The sequence below is a fragment of the Calonectris borealis genome, chromosome 2 (genome assembly GCF_964195595.1).
Source record: "Calonectris borealis chromosome 2, bCalBor7.hap1.2, whole genome shotgun sequence".
Taxonomy (NCBI): domain Eukaryota; kingdom Metazoa; phylum Chordata; class Aves; order Procellariiformes; family Procellariidae; genus Calonectris; species Calonectris borealis.
This window is the reverse complement of record NC_134313.1, coordinates 116111386-116123390: the sequence shown is the minus strand read 5'-3', so window position 1 is coordinate 116123390 and position 12005 is coordinate 116111386. Positions and strand designations below refer to the sequence as shown.

At 46.1% G+C, this 12005-nt stretch overlaps 1 protein-coding gene across 2 annotated transcripts in view; it reads left to right on the top strand.

Annotated features, from left to right (window-relative positions):
- PDE1C (phosphodiesterase 1C) overlaps nucleotides 1-12005 on the top strand; it is a 268202-nt gene that overhangs the window by 222977 nt on the left and 33220 nt on the right. For both annotated transcript variants that reach the window (XM_075143038.1, XM_075143037.1), the window contains 2 exons: nucleotides 9736-9837; nucleotides 11151-11271. In XM_075143038.1, the coding sequence (XP_074999139.1) occupies nucleotides 9736-9837; nucleotides 11151-11271 (223 nt within the window). The remainder of the gene's footprint in view (nucleotides 1-9735; nucleotides 9838-11150; nucleotides 11272-12005) is intronic.

The following is a 12005-nucleotide window of genomic DNA, read 5'->3' as shown; positions in this document are numbered from 1 at the left end:
TTTTGACTGCCAGTTTGACATCCCATAGGCAAACATTTGGGAAGCACTGGAAACATCAGATGACTTCAGCAGGATCTGAGGTGTTGAGAAAAAAAACCAAGAAGCCCAGAGTTTCCCAGACTGGCACTCAAAAATAGGACCCTCAGTGTTGAAGGATGCTTTGGAAAACTATTTAAGTGTGTCCAGATTGAACTTTATTTTTTAGATACACCTGATAAATCTCTCTCAGCAAAAGGCCCAAGTTATGGTTTTTGGAAAGCAAATTCTTAAGTGCCTTTCTGAGCTGAGCTCTCACTCCTTTTTTGACATTACTAGTAAGAGAAAATCTGATGGTGGATTTTGCAATCCCAGATGTCTGTGCGGATTTTATCACTTTTGTGGTGTTCAGTCATCTAGCTAGGGAATGTATTTTCAGGAAAGAAATGTAGAAAATTAGAGCTACATTTTATTGTTGGAAAGTAAATGGGCACAGGTTTTGTAAGGAAAGCAGATGAGACTGAAAGAGATCTTTTGGGCTACAGTCGAGGAGAAAAGAGTTGAATGCTTACTAGTACTTAAACTGCATTTTTTTTCCTCCATTAAAAAAAACTCTGTTGCTTATTACATGTTAGAAAATGAGTTGAGTTGCTTCATTTCATGAATCCCATTTGTGCAAGTCATCAACAAGTAAATGAAGAAACTATTACAAAACCAGATGACAGTGAATTAAGACAATAAACTGCAAAGTGAACAGATGCTTTCCAAGATACTATTATAGATGTCTTTTCTGGCACTGTATTTCATTGTTAATAATTTCCATGCAGTTTATTGAAACAGAGTATGTTTAGTGCAAGCCCTTTACCATCAAGTACCAGATTAAAAAGGCGTCTGGAAAATGTTTAACTTCTTAATTCTGTATTGGAGTACAGCTTTGGGAAGTAACCTTTAACGCAATACTGACTTTGTCAGTAAAGCTGCTTGGGGTTTCGTCCCTCAAAAAATTCTGAGCCCTCCTTGTCAATCCAGGTTCTTCCTTTTGAGATTGTGGTGAGAAACCTTGAATGTTTTTTGACTGAAGACGACTTTGGTCAGAGCCTTCTTTCATACATAATAGCGTGTGCATAGTTGCCTAATCACACCCTTTTCTTGTAAAAGTTTGTTTCTATGCATTCAGGATGGGCACATGCATATTCTGCGTGTTATACCTTTAGTGAGAATCAGCCATTGAAAATGTTGCCTTGAATGTAGCGTTTTTCCTATTCACTTCCATGAGCATAAAGTACTGAGACTTCAACTGGACAAAATGAGCAAAATATCTCACTTCAGGAGATCTTACTGTTGGTTCCTAGCATAGGGATTAAGTGATGGAAAATGGCCCTTTTCCTGTCCCTTTCCCATGAGTGCAAGGGGATGCGAGTCCTTCACTAGGATACAGCTCTAAGGTGGATACTGATACGGAGCAAAGACACATCCAACAAAGTATCCAACAAAATGATGTAATGTTCTCTGAGGCAAGAAAGATAAAACCATGAAGTAATTATTCTAAAGAGGAAATGAGGATATTTGCCAGATGGATCAATGCAAGGCTTGGAATCCTAGAATCCTAGAATAGTTTGGGTTGGAAGAGACCTTTCAAGGTCATCTAGTCCAACCCCCCTGCCATGGGCGGGGACATCTTCAACTAGATCAGGTTGCTCAGAGCCCCGTCCAATCTGACCTTGAATGTTTCCAGGGATGGGGCATCTACCACCTCTCTGGGCAACCTGATAGAAGATGGAGGATGGATGGTGGAGGATGGAGGGTGGAGGAAGGCCCTGGGAGGAGCGGGAAGCTGAGGTATGGCTCCTTCTCCTCCCCCTGTGGGAGCCTTGCTTAAACACGTGCAGGTGCAGGCAGGGAAGGAATGGGGTGAATTTAGGGGGAGGACTGCAGGTCTCGTCCCCCCGCTGCCTCCCCACACCCTCTGCGCGGGATGCACAGGAGTATTTACATGTAAAGTCAGCCAGAGTCTATCTCAGCAATCAGTAGTAAAGATGCCGTAAAACTGTGCTTGCTTATGGGACTGTGCCAGATACCATGTTTACACCTGAATCATCTGCAGGACATCGGTTAGGAAACAAAAAATCAAAGCTGTGACACTGGCCACAGGATGAGTTATTATTCAGCATATGACAGTAATAAACCAGGAAATTCACTTCAGGTTTCCCTCTTCTCAAATTGCTTTTCCTGACCCTGTTCCCTGACAACCTGGTGGATTGTTCCTTTCCCTAATTCTGCAGGGGTTATTAAAAGGCATGGGCAAGTTATCTTAGAATTTATTTTCAAATTTGGTAACTTCTAACTTTTTCTAAGTGGTAGGTTATAGGTGTGAGAATGTGATCTCTCTCTGGCTCCTGGCCTCTGGCCTTAAGAAATGTATACGCTATCATGAGAGAAAACATCTGACAGTGTAATGAGAAATGTCAAAATCCCTAGTTAGTCTGCCAAGAAGTACAGCCAGGTCTATAAAAAAGACTTTGAGTCCACAAGGGATCTTCAGTTGAGGGGACCTGCAAGAAAACCCATTCCCAAGCCCTAGCAGAGCCATGATATTCTCAGTAGCGACCACTTTCATGTGACTTTATTTTTGTTGCCACAAACAGTGATCTGAAAGAGGATGAATGAGAAACCCAAGCTCAGTTTTTCACTCTGCCACAGATCTCCTGGGTGATTCTGCCAACATACTTTTGTTGGAATGCCTTTCACCTAATGTGAAGAAGCAAATTGTCTAAGCTTTCTTCCTACTTAAGGGAGCAAGGCAGTACCTCCAAAGGACAATTCATTCCACTCATCTGAGGATGACGGGAGCCATGCTCTGGAGATGCTGATCTCCATCCAGTCTCTACAGCAAAACCAGCTGAACTGGCTTACATAGAAACCTACAGACAGCTCAAGTCTGACAATAGTGATGGGAACAGATAGAAGGCTTGAACAAAAATACTTAGCACACAATATGTTCCCACAGTGGTTGTCAAGACAAACAACAGAAACACATTTGAAGATGGACATTACAGTTAGGGTTCAGCTGGAGGCCCAGAAAGTTTTTGGAGGCTGTTCCTGCAGCTCCTGCCCACTTGGACACTCCCCAATCGTTCCAAGCTCCGTAACTGGGAACTGTTGAAGAAAAGGATGAGAGAAATCCGTGGTTGCATGTGACTCGGCCCAACCAAATTCCAGCACTCTTTCCGATGCCACGAGTACCTTAGATGAGCTGTGCGAAATCACCATAAAAGTTGGCAGTCAACATCACTCGTGGCAACACTTGTGTCTCCCGCTGTACGTTGATGACGCCTTTTCCTGTGCGGCTCAGTGAGAAACCTGAAGAAATGCTGCCGCCAGCGTGTACTGTGTGATGGAGCGTGGGACAGAGAGGTGCAAGCTAACAAGGCGTAGCACAGCTCCTGCTATGTCTTTTAGGCCAGTTTCGACAACTGTAGAGCTGCTTACGCTTGGGAACAACCTTGTGTGCATACGGTCTGCAGTCCCTTAATTGCCACAGTAATGGTGCTTTCAGTTCTGAGGCCAGACCTGGATGCTCTTCCCTGAGGAATAACATGCTCCAGTGCCTCCTGTAAACATGTCCCCAGTCTCCTGTGTTGAGTGTAGACTGCACCTGTGAATTGCAATGTTCACTAAAGAGATATCTGGAAGGAGTCAGGCCCTGTCTGTCTCAAGACCTGATCCAGACTGCCCGATTCTGATGGAAGTCGTGTCTGAAGTAAATAGGAGTTAGGTCAGATTTGCAACTGATACAGATGCATACAGAAAACCTCCCGTGAGATCCTAAATTGGTCACTGCTGCTTTTAGGGCCATTAGTTAATGAAAACGCACTGAAGGCTGTAGTCAGTAAAAATAATACAATGTTGAGAAATGCGAATTGCATTATAATGATGAGCAAATGGATCCCCTTTTTCTCCTCCAGCCGCTGAAGAAGGGCAGTTTTCACTTGGGGCTACTCTGCTCCCAAAAGTGACTGGATGGAAAGAGCTGCCCAAGTGCAGCAGCCCTCCCGCCTGTGTGTGTTCAGCACTGCCTTTTTCCACCTTGCTGCTTCTCGGTCTGTTAGCAATTTAGCTGCAACTCATCTGTGAACGAATGAGTGCTATTTCATTCTAGCCCATGTTGCCACGGTGCTGAATGGGGTTTCATAGTCTGTCTCTGAGCATAATACAGCTAGGCAAGTGTTAAAAAAGAGAGAACTGGAAGGACATGAAAATACATGCGCAAGTGATGGATTATCTGGGATTTTTTCCTCTAAGAGGAAGAGAGACGATGTAGCAGATAAAAAGAAAAAAAAACCAAAATAAACCCCCATAAGCCAAAGCAAAGCAAAAAGCCCCAATGTTTTTACTTACATAGAGAACAAACTTGATATGAAGTCCTTGAGGTGCACCAAGACTGTCAGTTTAGTGTGTTCCCTGGTTTGCTGCAAGCCAGGGCTCCAGTAGCCTGTGCTGGAAACCTTCCGGTCCGCTCCATGGCTCCACGTGGGAGCAAACCAAATAGTGCTGTTGATGAGAAACCAAGGTGTAAAAATATCGTTGACACCACTGGCTGAGGGATTAAAGACCTTAAAGCCAGAGGAGCTCAGGAGCTCACAGAGGGATTTTTTTTCTGTAGAAGCAGTTTTCACAGCAAAGCTCCGCTTCCATGTTTTATTCCTACCATTAAGATGAAACTTTTTTCTCACACGTCTCATGAACTAAAGGTGCGACGCCACTTCTGTGCGCATTGGCAAAGAACACTCGCATTTGAATGCTCTCGTACTTCTTATTTGATCAGGAAGACTCAGGAAGCAGGTAGGCGAGATGAGCCCGTGGCTTGTATCCTCCCAAAGAGAGTAGGGATGCAAGCTGGGGGGAATCAAGCTCGCTCTTTATTTTTTTATATAGGTGGCCTTTGCTGTTCTGAATACCAAAACCTATAGCAATAGTGAAGTGTGTGTGAGAGGTAACCAGGGTGATTTTCTACTACGTGGTGTTGGGTTAGGAAAACGATGTCAGTGTTGTGGAAGAGGACCCGTCAGACCCAGCCCTGAGCCTTCTCTTCTCCCAGCTGCACAGCGGCAGGTCCCTCAGCCTGCCCTTGTGTGCCACGTGCCCCGGCCCCTCTCCATCTCGAAGGGGCTGGGCAGGGCCCGCCCGGCATGTGTCAGTGTCTTTCCCGTCCTGGGGGGACCGGAACGGGACACAGGAGTCCACGTGCAGCCGCAAAAGTGCCAAATGAGAGGGGAGAGCATTTTTTGGTTTTTTAAATTGTTTTTTCTTGGGTTTTTATTGCACACTGCCAGGGTGGGTCTGGCTTTATCTTCACCCACCCATTCAGTAACTGAGGCGAGAGCTGGCTGAGGACAGCCACTTCCCGCTGGCTTTCTGATCCTCAGATTGAAAAAAAAGCCACCTTGAGGCCCCGGTAACCTCGGTGGTGCTCCAGGGGAGTCCAACAGGGACTCCAGTGGTCTCCGGCGGTGTCCAGCGATGTCCAGCTGTCTCCGGTGGTCTCCAACAGTCTCCAGTTGGTCCAAGGGACTCCTCCTGGTGCTGTTGGGGCTGCCATCATCTGGCCGGCAGCCCCTCTCCTCTCCTCCTCCCCAGGGCTCAGGGCAGAGAAGATGTCCCCCTTCATGAGGGGCGGGGCAGGGGGTGGGAAAGTAGGGCTCCTCTGCGACTTGACAGCCGGGAGATCATCTGATGAGTCTGCCAGCCGCCGGGGTGGACGGTCCCCTCACAGCTAGCGTCGGCTGTGGGGGTGGCGCCGCTTGTTGGCAGCTGGCTGTCTGGCAGCTCCCTGAGAGCCCCCGGTGGTCCTGCGGCGCTTTGGATACCATGGTATTGCAGGCACCCCGACCATGGTGGTGAGGTGCCCTGTCAGCCCTGCTGGAGCTGGGTCCAGCTCCAAGGGGTCTTGTTGAGGTGGATCCACCTCCATGGACTCTTGTTGAGGTGGATCCACCTCCACGGGCTCTTGTTGAGGTGGATCCACCTCCATGGGCTGTTGGCCATTGTGTGGCGGGTCGACCTCCATGGGCTCGACCCGCCTGTCATAGGGGCTGCTGCTCTTGGCAGCCCGCTTCCGACTTTTGGGATGGGGAGGCATCCTCACTGGTTCCAAGAACCTCCTCCCGCTCGTCCCACTCAATGTGGGCATCGCCTCGCTTTGCTGCGTCCTCCTCTACCAAGCACGCTTGGTGCCAGAATCGCGAGCTGCTGAGGGAGCTGTGGGCCAGCCGCAGGGCTGCCTGCTTGTGTAACGGAAGGCACCAACGGACGCTGCTGTGGCTTGGACGGTGGCGCATGAGGCCATGCAGGCCCCATTCCGGGGGGCCATTTTGCTTGCCAGAGAGAAAGGCTGCCCCGCGGGCACCAGGACTGCCCTCCAGCTCCCCTTGCGTGCCCTGGGCTCCAGCCCCCTCCTCGTGCCAGGCCTGGAGTCCCCTCGAGGGGACAGTGGCCCCAGCGTCCCAGGAGGGTCGGGGAGTCTCCATTACCCTCCAGCCGCTGGGCTCCCTGCAAGTGGCATCATCCCCGCACCCGACAGTAGCAGAGAGGGGCAGAGGGGAGGAGAGGGCCTGGCGTCCTCTGGGCTGCTGCGCAGGGGTGACGGGAGGAGGCCATTGTAGGGCCACCCCGCGAGGTCCTTGGGGCCTGGAGGTGGGGTTTTCAGTCTGAGGACGGGAAGGCCCGTGGGGGCTTGCTGTCCCCGGCTAGTTCTTGCCTCAGCTACCGAACGGGGGATTGAAGATGAAGCCAGACCCGCCCTGGCGTTGCACAAAGAATAGCTGCAGGTCAGCCGTGCCTCTAGCCAAGCAGGCAGGACCGATTTGATCTTGGCTAGGGGCTCTTCAGGGGAGTGCGGAGGGTGAAGGGTGTGTAGGTACTTCTCCCCATCAGTTGATTCCCATGGACCTCAAGCAGTGTAAAAGCTGTTGAGAGCACACCACCAGTTAAGGAGTCAAGGGAGGTGTTTTCCTTTCCTGCACAGTGACTCAATGACAAACAGTCTGCAAACAGAAATCTTGCTGACTGTCGTTGAGAGAAGGAAAAGGAAGCTGGCTGTGAAGGCGTTTCTGGTGACGGCTTGCTGTGCCTGTGCTGCCATGGTGACAGCAGATCCCAAGGTGCCCCTTTTTCCTGTGTCGTTCCAGTCCTCTGCTTTCATGGCTTGTATAGCTGGGGAAGGCAATGCCGACTTTGAAACTATCCACTGGTGTCACGTGGCAAGGTGTCATCTCTCCGCTATTTCACAGTTTCCTTTCTCCCTTTGGCTCGTGCTTTTTTGTCAAGGCCACTGTGCAGACCGCATCCTTAGAGGATAGTTTGTCTTTGGGTTAGATTTTTAGTAGCTTTTAGGTGAGAGAGAGAGAGGGTGCAGGTGGAGAGGAGGTGCTGACGAGCACTGTCGTTTTCCTGTAATGAAACCCATTCTGGATGATGGAGATCTCAGGAACACCTTTTCTATATTCATACCATACTTGTTGCCATGATGCCGCATGACCAGGAATGAAATAGGAGATAGGTTTAGCTCTTAATGGTCGGAGGGCAGATTGCCTCTAGGACATTTCCTTGGCCCCAGTTGATAGGCAAGTTATCTCTGCTGGAAAATGTTGTGATATGACCGTGCTTGTGAATACTTAGCCCAGTGCAACTGTGCCTCCCTGGAGGAGATGAAATCAAGGGCGTGTCTGCCTCTATCAGCTTGATATGGCTGATAGATTATAGAGGTATAATCCTCCTTCCTTTTTCATGAGATTGCATTATTTCTTCTTTTCTTGGGTACAATTTTCGGTTACCTATTTTTCAAAGACTTGGATAATTTTTCTTGAGTCAAGTTGTTTAAGAGATCACTCAGGACAGTTACTATTTGAGTGAATTAGCTTTGGTTAATGTTGATGAACTTCTTCCTGAATACAAAACTGGGTTTGAATGATTGGGGATAAAGGAGAAGAAGATATTGGAGAAATACCAGGGGGGGATCTCTGACTTTCTAATGCCACTGGTAACACTGGAGGTGAGAGCTGAATTTGCCTGCCTCTTCACCATATGTCAATATAATATTTGTAAAGCCTATATATTCAGTGCTCTACTTTTGCACAGTTTCACAGCAACGTGTAGACATTTGAAAGTAGCACAGCCTCTTCTCTTAGCTCATTTCTTCTTCGAGACTGTAAACTATGTTTTCTTAAAGGTAAAGAAGAGGAAACTATTTCCGTTGACTTGCTTTTCCTCTGCTTTTATATTTGTGTGCTTGTGAGCATATCTACATGCTGGCACTGAAGTCAGTGACTCATTCTCCTGAGCTGAGCCCTTTGGTTTTGTATTCCTACTGTAATAAGCTACGCACAAAGTATCCTGTGCAGACCGTCATGATGGAGTTGTACTCCAGAGGATGCAGTGAAGTGTCTGCTATTTCCCAGGAATAATCCCAAGCACTAATTGTTCCCACAGCATAATTACACCCTTGTAAAAATTTGTTTCTATGCATTCAGGTTCTCCTCTCCTGCCTCTCTTGCTTATATTGACAGAGAGGTTTGTAGTACTGGGTATGAACCAGACCAGGGAACTGACCAGGACTGGTGAAAAAAAAAGATCCAAAATAATTTAAAATAAATTTGTTTTCAGCCACCTATCATCATCTTGAATGCTGTAGGCTATGCAACTGATTGTACGTAAGGGTGAGGAGGAGGTGGTGGGTATACTGGGGGAAGAGTGAGGCCAGCTGATGCAATCTTAACATGTGTGCAGAACTCCTGGCAGGGGGACACATTACGTGCCACCCGTGGGACAGGGTAAGCACAGCAGTCTTGGGTCTCTACACAGTGGTGGCCTGGGACTGGAACTTGAGCACAGCCACCAGAGGCAAAAGAGACACGCTCAAAATAGTCCATGTCCTTCATGAAACATTCATGAAAAGAAGAATGGTAACTTTTATTTTTAAATGAAAGCTGACCCATTTCTGAATCTCCCAGATCTTGAGCTGGTATGCTAACCTTGGACTGTTGTTCCTCTGTTAACCTGTGGATAGCTGAACTGAGAGAAAGAGAAAATAAATTTGTATTGTGTGGTAGGTCAGAATGTTCTGATATTTTAAAATCTCTAGGACATCCGTGTTATCTTCAAAGGAATTTCAACTGGATCCTAAACAAGTTTGCTTAACAAAAATTCATACAGGAATAGTTTGAATAAATAATATCAGGGAAGTAATGCAGGTTGTCAAAGGTCTTGACTGCATACATGCATCTTATATAGTAGGACTTTTTTTTTAACATGCTGTTTCTCCTTTAGTAATATGATTAAACTTTCAACATAGGTATCAACCAGTTTTAGTCAATCGGATAGAAGTTCAGGTTCAAAAGTTCACCTGATTCATGCTGAGGCTTTAAACAGTCTTTTTACTTCCTTCTAAGAATACGCTATAAAATAAGAGGTTTGTGCTTAAAATGAGTACTAATACTAACGCACTTTTCAAAAAACATCTAGGATTTCTCTTAGCAAGGATTAGCCACCTGGCTTAATTTGCAGCCCTCCCACTCCTGTGTTTGTGTAGAAAATCATTCATCCTCTTCCCTGTCCCTGGAAGAGGGATAATGGAAGCGTGACATACGAAGGCAGAAGTACTGTCAATAATTTGCAGATAGACAACGAAAGAAACTGGAGTGTATCTGATGCTGGGTTTTGTGTTTCTTTCCTTGCTCCTCTCATCGTGATGCCATCCAAAAGGGAATTCAGAGCTCTAGTGATTGAGATGGTGTTGGCCACCGATATGTCCTGTCACTTCCAGCAAATCAAAGCCATGAAGAATGCTTTGCAGCAGCCAGAAGGGTGAGTCACTTCACAACACTGTGCAGTGAGGGGCTGCATTTCAGCTGGTGCTTTGCCATTGTGTTTGACTTCAAAAGTACCTCTCCAGAGGCCCTCACTCTCTTTGATGTTCACATCGATTCTTTTTCTGCTGTTGAATTTTGACTGAATTAACTTAGGAGTGGACTGGCACCCCCCTATACACACAACTCTACTCTGTGCTGGTGGACGAAAGCTTGCAAAGGTCACCATGTTGGGATAAGCCTCCCTGGGCTTTTCCCTTTGCATATCAGGGTAACATCAAGGACGTGATCCAGCTGAGTGACCTCTACAGCTTGAGTATGACTCAAAGTTATAAGATCTGCAGAACACAACTTACGCATTGCCCTCCTGCAGATTGTATCAGCTGCCACCTCTGCAAGGGGCCTGCACCATAACCAGAGAACAGATGAAAACAATTTGAGATCCACTGAGGGAAGGACTGAAAAATAACAGATGGAGCGGTATGGGGAAGGCCTTTTCTTCTTCCCAGTATGCCACTGGGAGCTGTAATATTTTGTCCACAGCTCTTCCCCATAAAATTACTTTTATACTGCAGAAAGCACTGAGTAATAGTCACTTTTTCACCCTGGACACAGGTCTGTCCAGAGCCTCCCAGAATTATACCTGTATCAGACCAAAGTGTGGCTAGCCACTTGGTCCTCTCAGAAGCTACAACTCTTCCAGCTATTTCAGACAGCCAAAAGCTGGAATTAAAAAAACAAGACTACCCACCCCAAGTAAACATTATTTACTGGTTTCTTGGGCTAGCCTCTCAGGTTATGGTTTTAAGAAGTTGCCAGCCTTTTTTGTTCTGAGAAACCAGATGCAAGGATCCCCTTCTGACCTCACACCAGTTTTCTAGCAGTGAAACATTTATCAATTACTGTGTAGACTCATCAATGCCCCTGAGATCAGATCCTAAGTGTTTACTACAGTAGAATGGTAGGGACCAACTTCTATTCTGAGCTGCATAAAATGCAGCCCAGCTGAAATGGGGAACACAGCAGCTCTTCATGCTTGCTTGTGCAGACAAGCAAGCCTGGAAAGCAACTCAGCAAGGCTGAGCAAAGTTTCTTTTTGCACTTCTTAATGTCTCTGTTACAACAGCAATGGTATATGTTAGAGAAATTAGACAATCTTTCATAGTTGTCTGATTTTATGAACACAGAAATTATTCCATTAATATCCTGGGCAAAGATTCTAATGACCTCATTTCCCTGCTTAGGTGAGATTTTTGTCATTCTCCACTGCAAGAGCTGACACTTAATTTGTTTGATCCTTTGGGTTTTCAGAATTGACAAGCCGAAAGCCTTATCACTGTTGTTGCATACAGCAGATATCAGTCATCCAGCCAAGGCCTGGGATCTCCATCATCGCTGGACCATGTCTTTGCTAGAGGAGTTCTTCAGACAGGTAAAGCTGGGAAGTTCCTCTGCATTTCTGCAGCACAGAGGGAGCATGTAGGATTGGGCAAGGAAGTAGGAAAATATGAACACAGATCTTTTCCTTCTTCTCTGATTTTCTCAAGAACCTCCTAAATGATATGAAGCTTTCCCGACTGGCACCAGCAGCACTGGCTATTATGCCTCTTGGGAAGTTAGTGTCTGATACACTGCCTATAGATCCAGACGTTAGCTATATTGTAGAAATTCTAATTTGGGAAGCTAATATGTGTTTCAAATTAGGGAAATACAGAATATGTGATGTTCTACTTAGCTGTAGAACCATAGAAAACAGATTTAGGTAGCCGTACTTTATAGAACTGTAGTTATATTGTTGAGGTAGACGTGAAAAATGCATTACCCTTACTTTAGATGAAGTGAGCTGATCTAGTGTATAGCTCACGGTGGGCCACCTGTTAACAGATCCACAAATCTAGACAAATCATTAAGCTCTGTGTGATAGCTATAAGCTCCCTAAGTGACTAACTAAAAGCATTTAAAGAGCTGCCTTAAAAAAAATAAGTAAAATTAAACAGAGCACTTAGGATGTTTAGGATACTTTTCACCAATATGAATTACTAAACTAAGCACGTAATTTCCCTCCAAAGTTCAATAACTTCATGTTTTATAGTAAATCTGAATGCAAAAAAGAAAAATATATGACAATTTTTTAAATGTTCTAACAATTTTTTAAAATGGCATCTG